The following is a 21,336-nucleotide window of genomic DNA, read 5'->3' as shown; positions in this document are numbered from 1 at the left end:
TGCAGACTGATCACAGTTCTCACATGTAGTAGTTGCATTACTGGAATAGGTTAATCACCTTGCTTTATTATTACTATTATTATTATTATTGTTGTTGTTGTTAGTATCGTTATTATCATTATTTATTTATTTATTTTAACTCTTCCTTGTGTAATCTAAATCCTTTTGTTGAATTTCAATAATGAACATTATCTTTGCTCAGTTTGGCTTCAGTCACTTAAATGGGAAGTTAGATGACAAGAATAAGAAATACTGAACAAAAATAGAAGATTCAAAACCAGAAGGAGTTGTGGATTTCTATGTACAGGGGGAAAAGGCAGTTCAGTTGCAAAGAACTAAAGCGTTAGTTTATTTTCCTTTCGCAGAGTGAGATAGCTATGTGTCAGCAATAAGTATTTTATATTTTATGAGGAAAGGTAACAAAATTTCTCAAATGTCTTATAAAGATTAATGGTTTTATATTAAAATTACAGTGAAAAAGAGTTCTGTTCTAAGATGCTATTCCTTTGACACTGAACTGGTGTTTATATTGTCATTCTGTTATACAGTGACATTGTGTGTGTGTGTGTGTGTGTGTGTACACATGATATGCAAGTTCTGTCAAAGTGTAGAATGTTTACCTTGTTGATATTTGTAGAAGCATAAAGCACCAAGCTCTACCCACTGCAAAGGAAGTACATCTCTCTTTCTGGTCCTCAAATGCTTGGCTTATCCATGGCAGTAATCAAGTAATTCTGGGTAAAATACCACTGTGCTAATGCCAATAATATTTTGGGAGAGCCTTGCTTTTATGTATGCAGCTGGTCATACATAAGGCCCAAGAAGGGTGGGATGTAGTGGTTGCACCACAGCATGCAATTTCTAATGTTCTGTTATTCTAGAGTGTAAAAAACAAGGCTTGTAATGTATTCCCACACATTATATAAAAATCGTTATAAAAATCATACTTAAAATGTTGTAGTTTTTAAAATTGCTATAAAAAAAAGCCAATAAATCTATCTGCTTATATACTTGATTGCCATTTCACCTACAGTATGACTGCATAATTACATGGTAGGTCATTACAGTATGTTTCATCCCTTTGGAAGCAATTCTGAGCCAGACAACCTGCTAAAGTTATATTTTCCAGCTTCTCTTCTGGGGTAAACTCTGCAATTCACTATGAGTGGAGTAAAACTGGGGTCTCAAAAATGGCAATCAGTTGCGTTTATTTCAACCATTTTTAACTGTTTTAAATAGGTAATTGTTCCCAGTTTAGATGATATACAGCAAGCCATCAATCGCATGATTCATTTAACACTGGAAGTAAATCGAGGAGTTGCTCAGTGGGGACAGAGGCATTTGCAAAAATCTATTTTGAAAACAGAACCAGGCGCACAGCAAGCAGCTTCTGCAGGCTTGGGATCACAAGGAAAAAGAACCAGAAAAGGAGAAAGTAAGTGTTTTGTTCAGGTTTTGTTTCCTTTTTACTTTCCTTTTTGCTTTAGTAGCTATGCCATATGTAAATATTTATGAATGAGCTCACTTTCCGTCAGAGAAGCCTACTGTGGATTGTTTTACATTAATTTTGGGGGTTTGTTTTGATTTAATTAGCTGTATTTTTCAGAAATAGCTTTTCAGGCTTACATAAGTAATTCAGCTCTGAAAAACAATAAGCAAAAACTTTGACCAATTGCTAGATTCTGAATATTTTACTTAATTTAAGGCAAAGTAAGCTGTTGATCAATCTTTTTACCTACTTACTGTGGAATGTAGTCATAATGCTATAGCTGAAACCATAAACCATGACTTTACACTAAATCTCATTGAAATATTAAGATACAGCAAGAGGCAGATTTCAGGAAAGGTTTTAATTGCTGGATGTATTCCTAGATTGGATTATAAAACACTTCAAATGTCTTTTCATGTGAATGAAAAATATTTACTGGAGACAAACCTGCATCCCTTTTAGTCATTTTATCCATTTATTTCCAAGCATCTCTGCATACATTTTGCAAATTACCATAAAAGCCTAAATATGTTTCAAGCTTTGGGTTTTCTTAGTTGTTTGGCTGACCTAGTGATATAAAATCCAGTTATATCTTTGTTATCATTCCTTTGAAAAGTCTGTAAAATCTTGGAAAGTTTTTTCTTTCTGACAGTTCAGAGCTGTTTATGCTTCTACTGACATGTCTTGTATAATTCTAACCTCTTTTAATGGGCTTTAAACAGTGTGGCAGGAGAAAATCCTCATCAGACACTCAGTCTTTTCCTCTGCTGTGTCAAAATACAGCATCAGCAAATGACCATTTTCATCACCTGTAACTAGACACCAGCAACACCTCAGGGCATATGTTAATGTTTGGGCAATGAGGTTATGGAATACACTGGTAAGGATGGATGAATCTGTTTCCAGTAAGCAGACCCCAGAAAAAGTCTTCAGAGTAAAAGAGAACTTGGAGCTGCCTTAAATTCCCTTCATTTAACAGTACATGCAGAGGGAAGGGTGAATTTTTCTTCTTTGTTCTCTGAAATCTGCTTCAAAATGCTCAGGCATTGTTATGACAGAAACAGCTCGTCACGTCTGAAGAATATCAGTTTCTGTATTGACCCTGATTGTCTTTGCAATTAATCAAAGAGTTTAAGAAGCTTACACTGCTTTAAGGAGTATATACAATTTAAAAACTCTAATTGTAAGAATTTGTTTAAATTATGAGATAATGTGGAATGTTTATGATGTTCTGCTTACAATTAAATTAAAATGGAGACAATGAAATTTGTGAATGAAGAAAACTCTTTTCCTTCCATTTGAAAATCTTCATTTTAGACTGAATTTGCTCTAGCTGTATAGTGCCTGGCATGAGCTAGCAGCTGGTACTTCACATTAAGCAGTTTGACAGATGTTTGAAGAAGAATATACAGCCTTAAAGAAGAGCATCATTGCTCAATTTGGTATGCACAGATTTGGAAGACAATTCTAATCAGACTGTCAACAGTTGATTGATTTATATATAATTTTATTTTACAGAAGGAGCTGATGATACAGTTATCAGAAAGATAAAAAATTTTTACGCAGGTGTTGCAGAAAATGAAGTTATTACTAAAATAATTGTGCTTCTCTCTTCTGCTGGGACTTCTCTAAAAGAAGGAGTTAGTGAAGTTCTGCAAGTGTTTGATAAATATAAGGTGCTGTGGACAGAAGATAAAGATACCAAATTTCAGGTCAGTTTAACCATGATCACTTACAGGACTATTCTTCATTAATCTTATGTTTTGAAATCGGAAAACATTGGGGAAAATCAAGGAAAATAAAGATGTAGAAAACACATTTACAGCTGAAATTTTTATTTTATCTTTTTGTAGGAATGGTATTATATCTGCTAAGGAGAAGTAATAGCATTTTACTTCTGTGTAAAGTAATTTTTTGTGGTTTGGTTTGCTTTTTCCTGCTTCTGTGCCATTCTAGATACTGAAAACCTGGTAATTGCTTTGTTTTGTCTGTGTAACTCTGGGGTTTTGGCCACAAGAAACCAACCCAGTTTGATATGAGGCATGTGTCTGTGCAAACACAGGTAGCACGGGGAATTAACAAGAGGAGTTAGAGACACGCACCTGCCTGCAAGGCTACTGGTATCACAGGGACATGGTGGGATGACACCTGTGAGTGCAGTGCTGGAATGGAGGGACACAGGCTCTTTAGGAAGGGTAGGCAGAGAAGACCAGGTGAGGATTAAAAAAAGGGGCATGGACAGGTGACATTGTAGTGGGGATCAGCTACAGGCTGCCCGACCAGGAAGTCCAAGCAGATGAGACTTTGTGTAGACAGACAGGAGCAGCCTCACATTCACAAACCCTGATCCTCATGGGGACTTCAATCACTCTGATATCTGCTGGAGGGACAACACAGCAGGGCATAAGCAATCCAGAAGGTTCCTGGAATGTGTGGTTGATACTTCTTTGACCAAGTAATTGAAGAGCCATTGAAAAGAGGTACCATACTCTACCTTGTTCTCACCAACAAGAAGGAGCTGGTGGGGAAGGTGAAGCTCAAGGGAAGTTTTGTGCTGCAGTGACCATGAAATGGTGGAATTCAGGATGAGTTATGTGGGTTAAAACCCCACCAATTCATAAGCAGGGCTGAAAATTTGCTGTTAGTCTAATTAAAATTTTAAGTCTAATCAAATTAATATTACTAGCTTGATCTAATTACTACTGAGGAACAGGACACTGCTGCAGTGAAAGCTTCAATAATAAGACAGTTTAATTTAATAATAAGTACATTTTATAGACGTTTAATTTCTACATTCTTCCTTTTCCACTACGCTAACCCTTCCACTGCCTGTCTGTGTACTCTTGGACAGAAGAGTAGAAGTGGGATAAAACTTTCAGCATTTATTACTTGCCCATGCAGTGTAAGCATAATCAATACAGGTCTTAAGTAACATTTCTGAAATGCAACTGTTGAGAATCACAAAATGTTTCTACCCTTGACTTCTGTTCAGGGGCCTACTTAAAAAATGGATTTTATTGTGATTGTTTCACACATAATTTGGCTTATGAGGTAGTCTTTCTGTAAGTGTGGGCACGTATTTGATCTCTGTTTGATCACCTGTTTTTGCAAAACAAGTAGGTCCCTAATATTTCTTGGTTAACTGTTTCTCTGTTAAATTTGGTTGGAACTTCCCAACAAGGTTGAGTGCTAGTGACAGAGAAATTTATAAACATTCATTTTACTATGCTAGCAAGGCCACAGAAGGCTAAAAACAAGTATAATAAAGGTATAAACTTTCAGTAATTAGTGAATAACAGTTACAACATGTTTTACCAAAATTATGGAAAAGGACATTTGCTGATTGACATTTTAAACTGCACACAGGAATTTTTTGCTACTGGTCCCACCCTGTCTGAAATTAAAGAAGAAATAGTTCACTACGATACATTTGAGCAAGAGATGAAAACTTTAAAACCCACTATTCGTCTTGGTCCAATTGAATTGCACACAGGTATGACATTTTTCTTATCTTAGTATGTACAGCAAAATAATGAGTAAAATAGTCACAGAATCACAGAAGATGTGTAGTTGAAAGGGACCCACAAGGATCATTGAGTCCAGCTCCTGGCCCTGCACAGCATCATCCCTAAGAGTCACACCATGTGCCTGAGAGCAATGTCCAAACACTTCCTGACCTCTGGCAGGCTGGTGCTGTGCTCCCTGGGGAGCCTGTTCCAGTGCCCAGCCACTCTCTGGGTGAAGAAGCTTTTCCTTATTTCCATTCTATTTTCCTTATATCCACCCTAAACCTCCCCTGATACAACTTCAGGCCATTCTCTCAGGTCCTGTCACTGGCCACCAGAGAGCAGAGATCAATGCCTGCCCCTCCTCTTCCCCTCACAAGGAAGGTGTAACTGCAATGAGATCTCCTCTCATTCTTCTCTTCTCCAGGCTGAACAGACCGAGTGACCTTGCCTGCTCCTCATAAAGCTTCCAATCAAGGCCCTTCACCATCCTCATTGCCCTCCTTTGGATGTTCTCTAATCACTTAATTTCTTTCTTACATTGTGGCATCCAAAACTGCTCACAGTGTTGAAGGTGAGGCTGCACCAGTGCAGAGCAGAGCAGGACAATCCCCACCCTGGCCTGGCCAGTGATGCTGTGCCTGATGAACCCCAGGACATGCTTGGCCCCCCTGGCTGCCAGGGCACTGCTGACTCGTGTTCAGCTTGCAATCAGCCTGGAACCCCAGGTTCCTTTCTGTGCCACTGATTTTCAACATCTCATTCCCCAGTCTGTCCCTACATCCAGGGTTGCCCCATTCCAGGTGCAGAATCCAGCACTTTCCCTTGCTGAACTACATATGGTTGGTGATTGCCCAGCCCTCTGACTTTTCGAGGTCTCTCTGCAGGGCCTCTCTAATTTCAAGGGAATTAACAGCTCCACCTAGTCTGTGAACTTCCTTAGTATTCTTTCCAGTTCTATGTCCAAGTCATTTATGGAGGTGTTGAAGAGCACAAGGTCTAAAATGGAGCCTGTTGGAACCCCTCTAGTGCCAGGTCTCCAGTCTGATGTCACCTCATTCACTGTAACGCTTTGTGTCCAACCTGTGAGCCAGCTGCTCACCCATCACATGGCATGTTTATCCAGCTGTGTGCTTTGTCCAGAAGGATACTATGAGAGACTGGTTTATTCTTGTAAATATGAACATATATATTGAAATATATCTGGACATATTTCAATACGAGTAGAAATTACTGAAGAGACCTCACTGACTGTCGGCCAGGGCTCACTCAGACCACTCTAAGAAATCTGACTTTAAAAAATCCTCCATTCCCCTTGCCTTCTCCACTTGTAAACGTGGACACTAAGTTGTGTCATGACTGTGAAGTTGTTTTATGGAGGCTTGCCGAAGAGTTAATGAATGTGTATTGGCACTGATTTGATCATCCTTGGTACTCCTGTCTGGCACCAGGTCAGCCAATTATAATAAAGAGCATTGGAAGCAAAAAGCACCTCCTATGGTACTGATGAAGGACTAACACTTAACAGTATTAATGTGTTTTTTACATTCAGTGTTTCAGGAGGAGAGGTGGCTACTTAGTCATTCCCATGTTTAGTATCTCTAGCTCTCAGAACATTATGTTCTGAATTAAGCTGTTTGTTCTATGGCATTTGTGTCATAGCTCATTTTGCTAAGGATTTCAATAGTACTTATACATTTCATCTCACAGATTATTACAAGGCTAACACATCCTCTATGGACCAACTATCTGGTTGGTATCTAGCAACAAGTAGAAAATGTGTCCTGTTGCAAGTATTGCTGTGACTGCATTTCTGATGAGCAACTCTCTTCTGAGAGATTTATTGATTAGAGTAAGAAATAATCTGTAAAATTTGTCTTTCTTGTACATCAGAGAAGCAGAAGCTGCCTGCTTTGAAGACTGGACTTAATTTCAGAATCTTTGTGGCGTGTTAACCCTATTTCTTTCAGTGAACAAGCAAAAATGTCAGACTGCTGACTGCACATCCTCATCCAGTTCCTGGATGCAGTTTCTTTTTAATGACACTACTCTGGAAAACTCTATCTATTATTGTGTGACCAAGAGTAGTAAGAAGGAGTATTTCCAAAAGAATATGGATTTTGTTGCTGGTTACAGTACTCCCTCACTTGTGATTACAGAACAAAAATATTAAATGTCTTATATGATCTGGGACAGCAGGTCTTGGACTCAGTTTAGGTTTGGGAACTGATTTATTGTGATTTACAGGTTTTTAACTTCTGGCAGGGTGTGGTAATTTTCTTGAATTACTCCTGGGCTTCAGGAATCATCTCTTTAGTGTAATTGATTAAAGAAGAATCTATATCTGCTGCAAAATTTGTTTTGTGAGCAGAAATAGCTTATGCTGTTAGTATATTTTGCTTTCTTTACCAGAGTACTAAATACTGTGCGATAAAATCCTTATTTATTCTGAGAATAAATTTGAATTCTTGACTCTTATGTCTCTTTAGTGTTGGTTTGTGTTTACATATTAACTGCATATAACATGTGTCACCTTACAGTTTTAGCTGTGAACTATTCCAAGTCCCAGTTTTGAAATCCCAAGATGCCATTTCCTCAATGCATTTAAATATCACTGATCTTTATACATTTATTTAGTGTATATCAAGGCTATTTTCTGAAAATCTACATCAATAAGTAGACATTTTGTTCTTTATTCATCTTCTCTATATGCTCCACTAGGTAAGCTTACCAATATGTTTTACAGATAGCATAATATACAATAAAACAACAGAAATATTTTTCATTATAGTTGAAATCGTTTTGAAACTTTTAAAATGCTGTTATGAAATGGTTTGTCTGCTGTTTTCTAATTGCTGTTAAAGAACCATATGTGATGGTGTGGGCTTTCTTAAGAAAAAAATATATGAATTGAGTAATTTTCTTTTTATGTTGTTTTTTTAAAACCAGGACCACTGAAAAAAGCTTTAGAAATTGAAGCGAATTCCTGGAAGATGGTCCTCTGTCGTTATTTAAATGAGGAATATAAAACAAAATTACTAGACGTGGTGTCGTTCATAAATGAATACATAAACAGATTGTCTCGACCTCTGACTGACTTAGATGATGTCAGATTAGCAATGGAAGCTTTATCTACCATTCAAGAAAAGAGAGCAGACGTAGATATTTCTATGGGACCTATTGAAGTAAGATGATTTTTCATTTGTTGTATTGGAAAAATATTCTTCTTATTATAAATAATAATAAATATAATAAGTGTCACAGGATAAGATAAGCATTGAACTCTAACAACAAGTTCACTGCCTTGAGGGAACTAAGCTGAAGATGGGAAAATATTATTTTTGGTTTTTTATATTATAAAGTATGAATCAGATAATTTGATAGATTCTGTATTAATGCAATACAGAAAAATTTCTTTCTCAAATTATAATATAGAAACAATCTAGGAGACAATATGCAGAAATAAGAAGATGAGAACACAAAACAAGAGAGCACTATGCTCCCTTTTGCTTTTCATTAGCCTTAATCCTCTTACTTTTCCTGTGTGTGTAAACAAACATCTTGATCATCTAGCCCCTTGAAATATAGCCAGAGAATATTCATGGAATTACACATCACGGTATGCTGTCAGAAACTGGCAACATTCTTTTTGTTTTTTCTGTAAGAAATTAGCTGAAAGAAGTTAAACAAGCTCATTACAAGTGCTTGGTATTTCTATCACTCTCTGAAACAGTCAACTTAATAGAAAAAATTAGCTTTATATTTTCATCCACCTTTTGAAGAGGAAATTTTTTGCTGTATAGTGAGATTAGAGTTTCTCTAATTGTTGTCACTTCTAGTTTTATGGTAAGAATGTGGTTTTTGTCTTAGCAATTTATGCATTGGTTTGTAAGAAAAGAATGAGTTCTGTGATTAAATGATGTATAGGTAAACTGCAGAAATACAGCTGCCTTCTTAAGTGTGTATCAAGAATGTTAGAAAGTCTTAGCCATACACTAAATAGAATAACCTGAACGATAATTTAAACATTTAAAGTAATATTCACATCTACTAAATGTTGTTAGTCTGTCTTCAGGATATGATAATCGTACTCATAGCTGTTAAATAAAGCAAGAGAGAGGCACTGAGCTCAGCACTGTCTACTTGCTAGGTTTTACATGTTTAGGGAACGATGCAAACTTTGTAAATAAATAAAAGGTATTAAAAATATGAACTTATAATGTATTCCTAAGTTTTGTTCTGTTTTATTTTTCGTCTAGGAAGCCTATGGCATTTTACATACATTTCAAATGGAAGTTACAAAAGAGGAATCAGATGGTGTTGATTCAATGAGATATGCTTTTAATAAATTAAAAACTCAGGCTGTAAGTATATAATAATTATGTTATTTTCCATGTGTGGAAAAGATGTGAGTTTCTTTAGGTTACAAATGAGAGTGTGAGACTAATTGTCCATCCTCTCTGACTTCTCACCCATGACATCAGTTGTGCAGTAATGTACATATCTTCTATTACTATGTTCATTTTTTAATTTAATTTTTATAGATTACTTTGAAATTTAAATATTATTGTGGCTTTTAGATATACGTTTAAAACCTGCAAGAAAATTCTCTTTCTGCTCTGCTTCATTTCCAGTTTTTGTGTCATTCTTGTCTGATCAGGGAGTTTATTACCCTTAAGTTACATTTTTCTAAGAAGCACATACTCTGCCAGTGCCCTTACTCCTAAGTGGTGGATCTGTATTCACCTTTATTATTTAGGACAGCCTTATATTCCTCAAGAACTCCTTGTTTATTGAGTATTTTATGTCATGGAGATGGTTAAATGGAAATATGTCGATATTTTGTTGAATCGATTAAGTTGCATCTTGTCCCACAGATTAATTGCTCAGCAAAGGACTCGAGTATGTTTTACATTTTGTGCAGCCCTTGGTTATTTCTCTTTAACAAATTTTGATCAAAGAAAAAGAAATTTGTTAAAGAGAAGACTGAGTTCCATGTGAGGAAAAAGACTATTAGCTTGAGGTTTGAGGTTTTTGGAAGGAGGAAAGAAAGAGAATAGGATCTTCTCACCCTCTTGTAATGAAACACATTCCTTCAAAAGCTAATGCAAGATTTTGTTATGGTTTTTGGTTGAGGTGGTTTGGTTTTACCCCTCCTTTATGCTCAAGATTTGAACGTGCAGCACCATAAAGCGAAAAAAATATATTTAGCTTCAAATAATAAATTTTTGTTCAAAAATTTGAGATGCTTTATTCATAATTTTTATTTATATCTAACTCAAATATCTATTTCTGATTCTTACAGAAAGAACTAATTTTAATCTTTTCTGTGTCAGATTGCAGTTCAAGATGAGTTAGTTGAAGTTCAGCCCAAATTTAAGAGTGATTTGCTGGAAGCCGTTGCAGTTTTTCGGGAGGATGTATCAAACTTTGAAACAGCATATGAAACGGTAAATGAATTTAGTAGTGGCAGGGAAGACTTATAGTCAGTGTTTCAATGTTTCTGGTTTGCAGGAGTTGGGTGCAGAATTTTATTCTGCTCAGCTACTGGTGTTTGCTGTCTGTTGCTAAGCAGTCATCACTGTAGGTCAAATTTTCAGTATGAAGAAATAGCAGTGCACACAACTCTATAGCAAAAGAAGAGAAGCATTACATCTTGTAATGAAGTCGTAATTATAAATTACAGATTAATTTAGAAACTGTAGTACAGGTTGTGGCATCTTTGCACACACATCAGCATTAAAAATGACCACTGTCTGGGATTTGTTATTTTCGGCAAAATAAACATGAAAAGTTAGAGTCCAATCTTATTAAGTTTATAAGAGATGGAATTTTTAATTCCATAAAAGTTACCTCTTCTTAGATTTACCGTTTTAAGTATTGAATTACCAAGCTACATAACTTGATTGGAGTTTGACTAACAAAAATATAAATTCTGTAATGATCTATAAATACAGAGTGGCCTTCAGTCACTTTGAGAATTAATATTCCATTTTTGTTAAATGCTTATTTGAAAGGAAGGCCCTATGGTTCCAAGCATCCCACCTCAGGAAGCCAGTAAGAGGCTGCAGATCTTTCAGGTAAGAAAGTAAACTCTTGAATTTGCAACTAATTAATTAAATTTGCCCTTGCTTATCATAACAAGTGTACCAAATTGTAATTTGGATATTCCGTATAATATTACATTATCTATAGTTACTCTCATGCAATGTTTTCCTTAATGTGGAAAGATTGATTGATCCATCTGTAACCTTTCTTCACTCTTCATATTTTGTGGGCAGAAATTATCAATTTGAACTACTAAAAGCAGTAGAAAATGGAAGAGTTAATTATGACACCTTGATAAGCCAGTTTATAAAGCAATCATGAGCCAATCTTCTACTCTTTTAAAGATCACATTTTTCATTAGATAATTGTCTTTCAACTTGCAATTTATTTGTTATGAACCTTAATTCATAGGTCCAGGAGCAGTATTTTCTCTAATACTTCTTTTTTTCTGCAAGTTATAGTAACTTGAATAGTACTTTTGACTATTTACTGTATAAAGTAAATTCTGAGCTTGTGAAAAGCATTGAGTGACTAACAGAAGATGCTTTATCCTTCTGATACATCTAATATGTACTGAATATTGAATGATTCTGGTTAACTTTGCTGTGTTTCTCATTTTGCCAAGAAAATGCTCTGTACTTTTGGATCCTAGTTGTGAAAATCATTCCTTTCGTTTTCCTTTGGTGGCCATATCCTTTGGACAGCACTTATTCTTTGAAAGTAACTGTGCTATTTGACACTCTGGTGGTTTACTTCAAGCCATATGTTTGTTTAGATCAAAAATATTTTCAGATATTTTACATATACTTCTAATAGTCTTAACAAAAGTTTTAAATTGTTTAATGATTTATTTTTAGACAATTTAAAATAAAAACTTATAAACTGATATTTTCATTTGGTCTGTATGAAACACAACTTAATCAGGCTAACTTTGATGACCTGTGGAGAAAGTTTATCACGTACTCGTCTGGTGAGCGGCTGTTTGGATTGCCTGTCACAGAGTATGACATTTTGCATAAAGTCAGGTAACTGTGGAAATATGGCTGCCTTAAGTATGTTATTAAGTATGTTAGAAAGTCTTAGGTTTACACCAAAGGCAGAAATATTACAAGTTTTCCATTGCCTTGAATAAAGTAAATAAATAAAAGAATAGATAAATAGATAAATAAAATTTTAAGAGTTCTAATGAATTTGTTAATTTTAAAAAATAGTACCTTTTTATTATTGTAACAGAAAGATACTAGTTTATTTTACTGTGTATAAATACTATATAAAGGAGCAATATGCCCTGTTCTAGGCATAAATAGAAATAAAAATATATATTTGTGTATTAAGATATGGTAGAAAGTGAAGAAGAAAATGTAAGGGAAGGTCATTCTATTGTGATATAAGAAGAATTCAACTACAGATTTTATGAAAGTCAGATTTTTTTGAGCATCTATACAAAGGATAATAGGATTCTAAAGGTTTTGCACCAGCCATTTCAATATTTGATGATGATTCACACCACAGGAAGATCTCTCTGTTTCTGTCTGGTTTTAGGTCAGAGTTTTAGTTCACATTCAGAGAGTGCTTCTAAGTAAATTGACAGTTTATTTCCACCTGCCATGCTCTACTTTGCCCTGCAAAGCCAGCTCAGGGCGTATCACCTAGGTTTCTATTGGACTAATGGGCGTTTTGGAGAACTGGGCCAAAGCAAAACTTCCTCCAAATATGTTTAGTGTAGTTGTTAGGTCCTTAGCACCAACCATCTGCTCTTTTTTGTGGATTATTTTTTGTGAAGTATTCTTTTCTACATTAAGAAGCATACTCTAATTGCCTACCTCTATTTTTTGTATTTTTTTATATATATAATGTATTTAAATATTGTGAGATATCCAGAGAGCTGATTGAAATTATTGTCATAATTGCTTCCTTTTTCCCAGGAAGGAGTTAGGCTTGCTTCAGAAATTGTATGGATTATATGATACTGTAATAAGCACTATCAATGGGTACTATGACATACTTTGGACAGAGATAGATATTGAAAAAATCACTACTGAACTTACAGAATATCAAAGCAGGTATGTTTAACGTATGAACAGTAAAGGATGTTAGATGTATTAAGATTTAGATGAGTTCAGCAAAGCCATTGATATATTTATCAAAAACCTCCATGAATAAAGTTTATTGTAAGCAGTAAGATTATTCAAAGAATGAAATGACACCATACTTCTAATTAAGCAGCCTTTTACCTGTAGCTTTGATAACTGAAGAGCATAAGATCAGTTGAAGAGCCGATCTCATTAGCTAAACCAAGGTTAGGGGGACTGAAATTCTATTTTTAAAAGCTGAGTTCTTCAACTGGGATGATTATCCAATTGATTTTAAGTTTTGCATACAAGAATAACAGGCACAAAATTTTTTCTCCCCCAGAGAAAGGCAGGCAGGTGTTAAACATCCAGTTTGACATCAAGTGGAGAGCTAACCACCAGGAACGTACTGACAAGCACCCAGCACTGACATAGCTCTAAGCCACACACATGCTGCTGTGTTATTCCTGATTACTGGGAATATGAAATCATATCAGTTGGAGGTAGAGAAATAAGTGACAAAGGATGCAAAGCCAAGGATTTATTGTTTTTCCTGATCAGGATATACTTTACCATTTGCACTGGGGCATTCCTGGCATAGATCACCTGCTCGGTTCTTTGTGTGTTGATTCTTTAAAAGTGTGTTAAAAGAGGTGGATATTTATTTAACTGTTCTCAGGCTTTCTTCCACATTAAAAATATATAGTTTTCATTAGTGATTGGTTTCAGAACCACTAATCAAAAGTGGAACCATATTTATCTCATTTTTCATGTCTGTCTCCAAATTGGTATGTTAATAAGTGCCATGTGTATTAAACTGAAGTAAATATTACATTTGTACAAGGATTTCATTTGTGAAATTTAATTACTTTAACTGTTTTTTTCTTTATTTTTTCTTTTCCAATAAAGAGTTTCTGATAAAAAGCAGGAGATAACTATGTGTTAATGAAAGCATTTTTTATTTTCTTTCAGGGAAAATATCAGTGTTTGAGACTATTAAATATTATGATTTTAAGTAGGGCATTTGTATTAGTTTTTCCTAAACAGTTAGGCTAGCTGACATAGAAAATGTTGACATTAATACAATCCACTCTTGTTTAAACAATTCAATTTTGACAGAAGGGGCATTTATTACTGTATCACTTTAATTTGACTGCAGGTGCCGTAGACTACCTAAAGGTCTCCACCACTGGCAAGCCTTTTCAGATCTCAAGAAAAATATTGAGGATTTTATTGAGTGTTGCTCTTTGCTGGAAATGATGTCTGACAAAGCAATGAAGCAAAGACACTGGGATCGTATTTCTGAAACAACAGGACATCACTTTGATGTAGAATCTGAGACCTTTTGCCTTCGAAACATCATGGAAGCACCAATTCTTAAAAATAAAGAAGATATTGAGGTAGGTACATATGTTTTTCTCCTCCTTGTTCATTTTATATTGAGAGCAAAAATAATGTGATTGCTTATAAAATGGTTACTCTCTTTAAAAATAATTACTTCATTAAAATCCTTGAATCTCAATCAGACCACATTGGTTTAAAACAATCTGTATTTTATTTAGAAGCTCTTATCTATGTGAGCAAATATAGAGGTAGAAGCTGGAATCTCTGGACCCTTATTTTTAGATAATTTCTTCACATTCCTCCTGCCATTATTTTTTATGATTTTCTTAGCTCTTTTTAAGCAGGAAAAAAAATCCCTAAAAAAAACCCCTTAAATGGTCATTGTATCTATTTTTTTTTACCTCTGTTGTTGCTTTATAGCTTTGTAGATAAATCAGAAATTTTAGATGAGGACTTCATGCATAATAATAATATTTAATATTAAAACTTTTTCAAGATTATTATGGCTTATTTTGAACCACATAACTTAAAAAAACCACCCCATACAATTTGTGAAAACTCAGTGGAGTTTCCATGTTTCATATGATAAATACATATGCAAAAACTTATTATATCTTTACTTGATTTATATGGAAGCATTCCAAGGTGATCTGCTTAAGTTTGAGTTAAGCTCTGGTTTGAATAGAATGTTAGACTTGACCTGTACGATTTAAACCATTCTTAGATTCTGAGATTCTATAAACTGAAATGTGGTAAGAGTCAGAGCTCATCTGATGATGTCTAATCACTACCCCTCCTCAGCCTTGTAGAAATTATGATCAAAAATATTTTTTTACACAGAAATAACAAAATGTGAAGCCACAGAAAGTATATATCTATCCATTTCCAAAAGTGCTTTTTTCAGTTATCCATACAAGTAATTTGAGTGAGTGGCATTTGTAGTGTGATATCTGCACTTTTAATATTCTATGAATGGATGTGCAGTATTAGGAAATTCATTTCACAAGATTGGAGAGTGTAAAAAGTGGTTCTTTCTTTACAGGATATATGCATATCTGCTATGAAGGAAAAGGATATAGAAGCCAAACTGTCTCAAGTAGCTGAAACCTGGGGAGCTCAAAGTCTGAGCTTTGCACAATTCAAAGCAAGAGGAGAGTTACTGTTAAAGGGAATTGAATCAGCAGAAATTATGATATTGATGGAGGACAGTTTAATGGTTCTGGATTCTCTACTGTCTAATAGGTACTTGGCATTGTTCATGTATGGCGTTTTCAGAAATACACTGTGATAGTAACAGTACTATTATTGAGCTGAATCAGCAGTAAATTTGAATTAAATGTTCTTTAATGAAACAAAGTATTACACGGCCGAATTAAAAGCATCTGTATGAGAAAGACTGCCATGCATATTCAATTGAGACAACTTTCATCTCAATATACTTGAATGTAACCTACCTGCTAAAATCTTCCCATAATGTTGTTCTTGTTCTAAGTGAAACAAGAGTTAGTTTGTTCTGGGTTTTGGGGGATTTTTCACCACAGCCAAATAAAGCTATTATCTTATAATAGCTTTATTTAGAATTAAATAGTTTACTCTCCTCTCTACTTTTAGATACAATACGGCATTTAAAAAGCAAATTCAGAGTTGGGTTTCTAAACTAAGCAACTCTTCACGCATAATTGAGGAATGGCTGGTTGTGCAGAACCTCTGGATTTATCTTGAAGCTGTTTTTGTAGCAGGAGATATTGCAAAAGAGTTACCCCAGGTAAACTTTACAATACTTGCCTAATACTTTATATGGAAAGCTTTCTGTGCAATAATTTTCAAGAGAGTATGCTTTGCTTTTTCTATATATAGGAAGCAAAGCGTTTTCAGAATATTGACAAATCTTGGGTAAAAATAATGCAACGAGCTCATGAAAATGCAAATGTAATTGCCTGCTGTGTTGGAGATGATACTATGGAGCAACTTCTCCCTTACCTACACGAACAGCTGGAAGTATGCCAGAAATCACTTACAGGGTATGAATTGTTTGGTTTTTACTGCTTTACTATATTGTAAATAGTTTGTATGAATCATTAATTGTATTTCAGAGTTACTTAAACCCCTATACAGAAAAAATTACAAGCTGAAATAGTTTAACAAAAATCTTGTTCAATTTTAAAGATATTTAGAGAAGAAAAGACTGCTGTTTCCAAGATTCTTTTTTATTTCTGATCCTGCACTTGTTGAAATTCTTGGACAAGCAAGTGATTCTCATACAATCCAGGTATGAACTTAATGATCTTTTTTCTACTTATAAAAAAAATCAGAATATGGAGGAGCATTTAATAAAATGAGATGCAAACATTTTATTTTTATAAAGTCTGCTGGAAAAAGAATTTTGTTTCTTGCTCTCCATTCTTTAACAAAGTATGAAATGGATACCTGTAATTCAAAACCATCTTCAGAATTCAGAGCACTAGAACATGTTTGATCAAGCGATTTGCTAGTGGTTTCTTTCCCAACTAAACTAATAAAAGGACCCTGTGAGGCTTTCCTGCTTTGCATATTGCAAAATTCTTCCAGCTAGTCTGGATTGTTACTGAGGGTTGATTGTGATAAGCCAGTTGATCTCTGCTAGATCATCTCTGGAAACTGAAAAAATACGGTAGACAGAGATAAAATTCTACACAACCATTTCTGTAATTGTTACCTAGAGATGGCCAGAAATTCATCTGTAGATTCAGATGAATTTTGCAGGATTACCTAATTTGAGACTTTTTTTTTTCTGTTTGCTATTCTGTTTGCTGAATATTTACATTGAATAACTCCTGAATTATCCTTACAGCCACATCTGACTTCCATATCAGACAACATAAATGAAGTAGAGTTTCACCCAAAGGATTATGATCGCATAATGGCAGTCATATCAAGAGAAGGAGAAAAAATTGCAGTAATTATCTGATTTTTTTTCTAGAAATATTAATCGATAAATAATTTTATTATTAAACTATAAGATGCATTAAGGTGAATTATTGTTAATTACAAATAAACATTTCAAAAATGTTTGTTAACAAGACTAGAATTTGTCTTCATTAAATAAATTGTTTGGATATTAATTGAAATAAAATCTGTAGCTGTCATGAATAGAAATTTAGTAACTACGTAGTAACTCATATTCTTGAACAGAAGGTTGGTAATGATGTTCTATTTTATAAATTTACTTTCCTTAATTTTACAGTTGGACACTCCAGTGGTTGCAAAAGGACCAGTAGAAATTTGGTTGAAGATTTTATTGCAAATGCAGCAGAAGTCATTGCATGGCATAATTAGGGCAGCATTTTACCAAATTAGTGACCCAGGATATCAGTTGCTGAATTTTCTTAATCAATTCCCAGCCCAGGTAAGAATAGGAGTTGTGGATGTGTGTGTGCAGTCTGGGTTCAATCTGGGGCCAGGTGGAAGGTGAAGAGCACGTGGGATTGCCTGTTATGAGGAAGTTTTCATAGAGAAAACAAGGGGAAGGATCTGGTCAGTAGAAGGTAATCCTAAATCACTTTGACTTTGATACCCAGTATACAGCATAATATTTTTCTTGCCATCTGTGTAAAATTAAGGTTTTTTCAGTTTTCTTGGAGAATATAAACAAGAGCTTATATTTCTTGTAATGAATTTTGAATCCTCTCCAGCTGCAAATAAAATTGCATGTGCAGATTGATTTCTCTCATAATTTGAGATTGCAAGAGCTATGATTATGATTATTTATTTCATAATTTACAAGATTTACCTTATATTTCATATATTTGTCAGTATGATAATGCAGTCCTAGAACAAGTCCATGTTGAAGGATTCTAGAAACTCCTCCATCTTACTGATAATTGGTCAATTTCATTATAAATTAATGAACTGTTTCCCATCCTGTATGAATTCTGCATCTGTAATTTGCTGACTGGTACAGTGCTGGGTGTATTTTTTAATAAAAATTCTGCAGATATTAAATCTGGCCAGTATGTTGCTATTTTTTTTTAAAAATCAATACATTTAAAGATTTAATAGAATTATCCTAAAGCTATATTTATGGTGTAATGGAGTGTTGTTTCAGCAGTGTTCACTTGAAAATTTTCACTAACTTAAACAGATAAAGACTGTCTTGTTTCGTGTCAGATATTTTGATGCTGCTTTACTACCATCTGCAAAGATCTTTTCTCATATCTTGCTTAGTTCTTATGTTCAAAACTTGTTTGTGTTAGAAGGGTTTGGCCAAGGAATTTTTACAAAGAAAAGCTGTGTAGAAGAAGAGAGAAGAAATTGGGCAAAGTAACAAATGAAGACATGAAAATGAAATGTTTTCTTCAAACTGCCTTTTTCCTGGCTCAGAAGCTGCTGTTATAGATGGCATGAAATAGTCACAACCAAATATTTATTTTATTTATTTTTTGGTTTTTTTTGATTAATTGGTCATTCTAAAATTTCTTTTTAGACTCTGCCTACGATAGCTCACCATGTAAAATCATCAGGCTATCTTGTAATACACAAACTCTGTAACCATGAGCTCACTACGGGCATAGGGAGCCAGAAAAGTAGAAAGAGATGTTGAATAAAATTTTTATGGTTGGTGCTTTGTGAATAAAGAAATGTGGGTAATAAAGGGATACACTGCTTGTCTGTCATTTTTTGTTGTGGGTATTGTAAATCAAAGCCAACCTGAGACAGTAATTTACAACAACAACCTATAACTCTCTAGATTTATTTGGAAGCAAAATAACTTGTAGTTAAGTGTGCTCTAGGCTGTACTCCAGGCATGACAGAATGTTAGAAGGCAAGCCACCCCATGGTAAGTGAAAATTCACAGCAATTTAATGTCCTTTAATTAGTTACAAATTGGCAATGGAAAATTTTCAGAAGGTGGTCTCCCCCCAGAGCCAGTTTAGGTTTGTATGACTGGAGTCCTCTAAATGATTGGAAGGGAAACTGACAGTAGTCCTTAGTTTGAGTGTATCTCACTATGTGACAAATTTTTGTAAAATATTTAAATACTTCTCAGCAGGTTGTGCAGCAGAGCCAATTAATTCAGGCATGGTGTCCCAGTGAGATAGATTCATGTTGGATATAGTGATATTTTGGAACTGTCTACACCATAATTTATTGTTCCTATTATAATTAAACCTTCTGTAACACAGCTGAAATTCAACAAGTGATTAGTTTTTATATTTTTCATATATGACGTTTTTAGGTTGGATTACTGGGAATTCAAATATTGTGGACACGTGATGGAGAAGAAGCTCTACGCAATGCTAAGGAAGACAAAAAAATCATGGATGTAACCAATGCTAGATTTCTGGATATTCTGAATACGCTGATTGGCCAGACCACACTAGATCTTTCCAAGTTTGAGAGAGTGAAATTTGAAACACTTATTACAATTCATGTGCATCAGCGTGATATTTTTGATGATTTGGTAAAGTATAGATTTTGATTTCTAACAGCTAAATGCATTTTCTGTCATAATACTCTTTCTTGTATGTGGTAGCTACAGTTACATGTGTATGCATATATAAGAAAAGATGTCCATAATCTCACCAAGGTAAAAATAATACAATTTTACTTAAACTAGAATAACATTAATTAGTTTCTGTCAACTAAATCTTTTTGCCAAATGTTCACACTTTCCTTAGAATATTTAAATTTTCCATGTCTTACTATAGAGGTTTTTTTGGTAGACAAAACAAAGTATTTCCTTCCTTTGAAAAACAGACGTACTACTCTTACTTGCATAACTTAAGAAGCTGAGATCACTGAGGGTGTTGTAACTGTAACATCATTTCCTCATAACTTTACAGAATCTCAGATGGCACATGGCTGCATGTTCCTAAGGAGACTACACAGAACACGAACAAACAAAAAACCTGCTAGTCAGCAGATAGTTCCAGCTCTGCACTTGAACTTTTGAGACTGTGCTAAATTGTTACCGTTCCTTTATTCTCTGGGGAATGGCATCCTTCAACACTGTCCCTCACACGTTTCCAGAGGCTTTTTAGGTTACACAGCATTTGTTTCTCTGCCTCAGCCACATCCTTCCCTCACCACACCCTTTGTTGCAATGTGGATTTAGCAGTGTGCTATTTGCATTTCTCACTTGGAAAGTGGACCTCCCTAGCAAAGCAGTTTAAGATTTATTTGATAACACAGATGTTGGCATGATTGGGTTAAGCAATCAGGACATTTTTTAATATCAGTTTAGCATACATCTGAACATGCTTATTGTATTTATGTCATGCTTATTGTATTTAAGTTTACTTACACAGGAACTTTAATCTGAATAATCACTCATTGCTGACATACAAATACTGACACACAAAAGCACTTTATCACAGTTGGTAAAGGCAATAAGTGTAGAGGCTCTGTTGTAATGCATACTTTTGCTTTCTTTTAAGGTAAAAATGAACATCAGAACACCGACTGATTTTGAGTGGTTAAAGCAGTCTAGATTCTACTATAAAGAGGATTATGATCAAGTCATCGTAGCAATTACAGATGTTGATTTTGTTTACCAAAATGAATTTCTGGGTTGCACTGATCGTCTGGTTATAACACCTCTTACAGACAGGTTAGAAAAGCAACTATAGATAAGGAGTACTTTTAATATCTATAGTGTTTATTTAACATTTATCTTTAAAGAGATCCAATCTGAGTTAAGTCCTGTGTGGGCAAGATTATTCATGAAACGCTCTCATACCTGTGCTTAATATACTCTTTTAGAAAAGGTAAAATAGAGTCTCACTAATCTGTACACTTACTTGTTCCTTTATCACTGCCCAGTGTTAAAAAGAACATTAAATAACAGGAATTCATTGTTTTAACGTTATATAGTAACATACAGTTACTACAGTATACT

At 34.6% G+C, this 21,336-nt stretch overlaps 1 protein-coding gene across 1 annotated transcript in view; it reads left to right on the top strand.

Annotated features, from left to right (window-relative positions):
* Window positions 1-21,336, top strand: part of DNAH8 (dynein axonemal heavy chain 8) — a 114,388-nt gene that overhangs the window by 29,563 nt on the left and 63,489 nt on the right. Inside the window, exons 25-42 of the mRNA XM_088162829.1 lie at window positions 1,240-1,435; window positions 3,008-3,201; window positions 4,856-4,982; window positions 7,945-8,180; window positions 9,255-9,359; window positions 10,332-10,445; window positions 11,013-11,075; window positions 11,968-12,068; window positions 12,969-13,106; window positions 14,275-14,515; window positions 15,502-15,701; window positions 16,071-16,224; window positions 16,317-16,480; window positions 16,626-16,728; window positions 17,290-17,394; window positions 17,683-17,844; window positions 19,675-19,899; window positions 20,876-21,048. Of these exons, the coding sequence (XP_088018955.1) occupies window positions 1,240-1,435; window positions 3,008-3,201; window positions 4,856-4,982; window positions 7,945-8,180; window positions 9,255-9,359; window positions 10,332-10,445; window positions 11,013-11,075; window positions 11,968-12,068; window positions 12,969-13,106; window positions 14,275-14,515; window positions 15,502-15,701; window positions 16,071-16,224; window positions 16,317-16,480; window positions 16,626-16,728; window positions 17,290-17,394; window positions 17,683-17,844; window positions 19,675-19,899; window positions 20,876-21,048 (2,801 nt within the window). The remainder of the gene's footprint in view (window positions 1-1,239; window positions 1,436-3,007; window positions 3,202-4,855; window positions 4,983-7,944; window positions 8,181-9,254; window positions 9,360-10,331; window positions 10,446-11,012; window positions 11,076-11,967; window positions 12,069-12,968; window positions 13,107-14,274; window positions 14,516-15,501; window positions 15,702-16,070; window positions 16,225-16,316; window positions 16,481-16,625; window positions 16,729-17,289; window positions 17,395-17,682; window positions 17,845-19,674; window positions 19,900-20,875; window positions 21,049-21,336) is intronic.

This window comes from Sturnus vulgaris, chromosome 3, assembly GCF_052056855.1.
Source record: "Sturnus vulgaris isolate bStuVul1 chromosome 3, bStuVul1.hap1, whole genome shotgun sequence".
Classification (NCBI taxonomy): Eukaryota; Metazoa; Chordata; class Aves; order Passeriformes; family Sturnidae; genus Sturnus; species Sturnus vulgaris.
The sequence above is the reverse complement of the archived record's forward strand: the minus strand, read 5'-3'. Positions and strand labels throughout refer to the sequence as shown.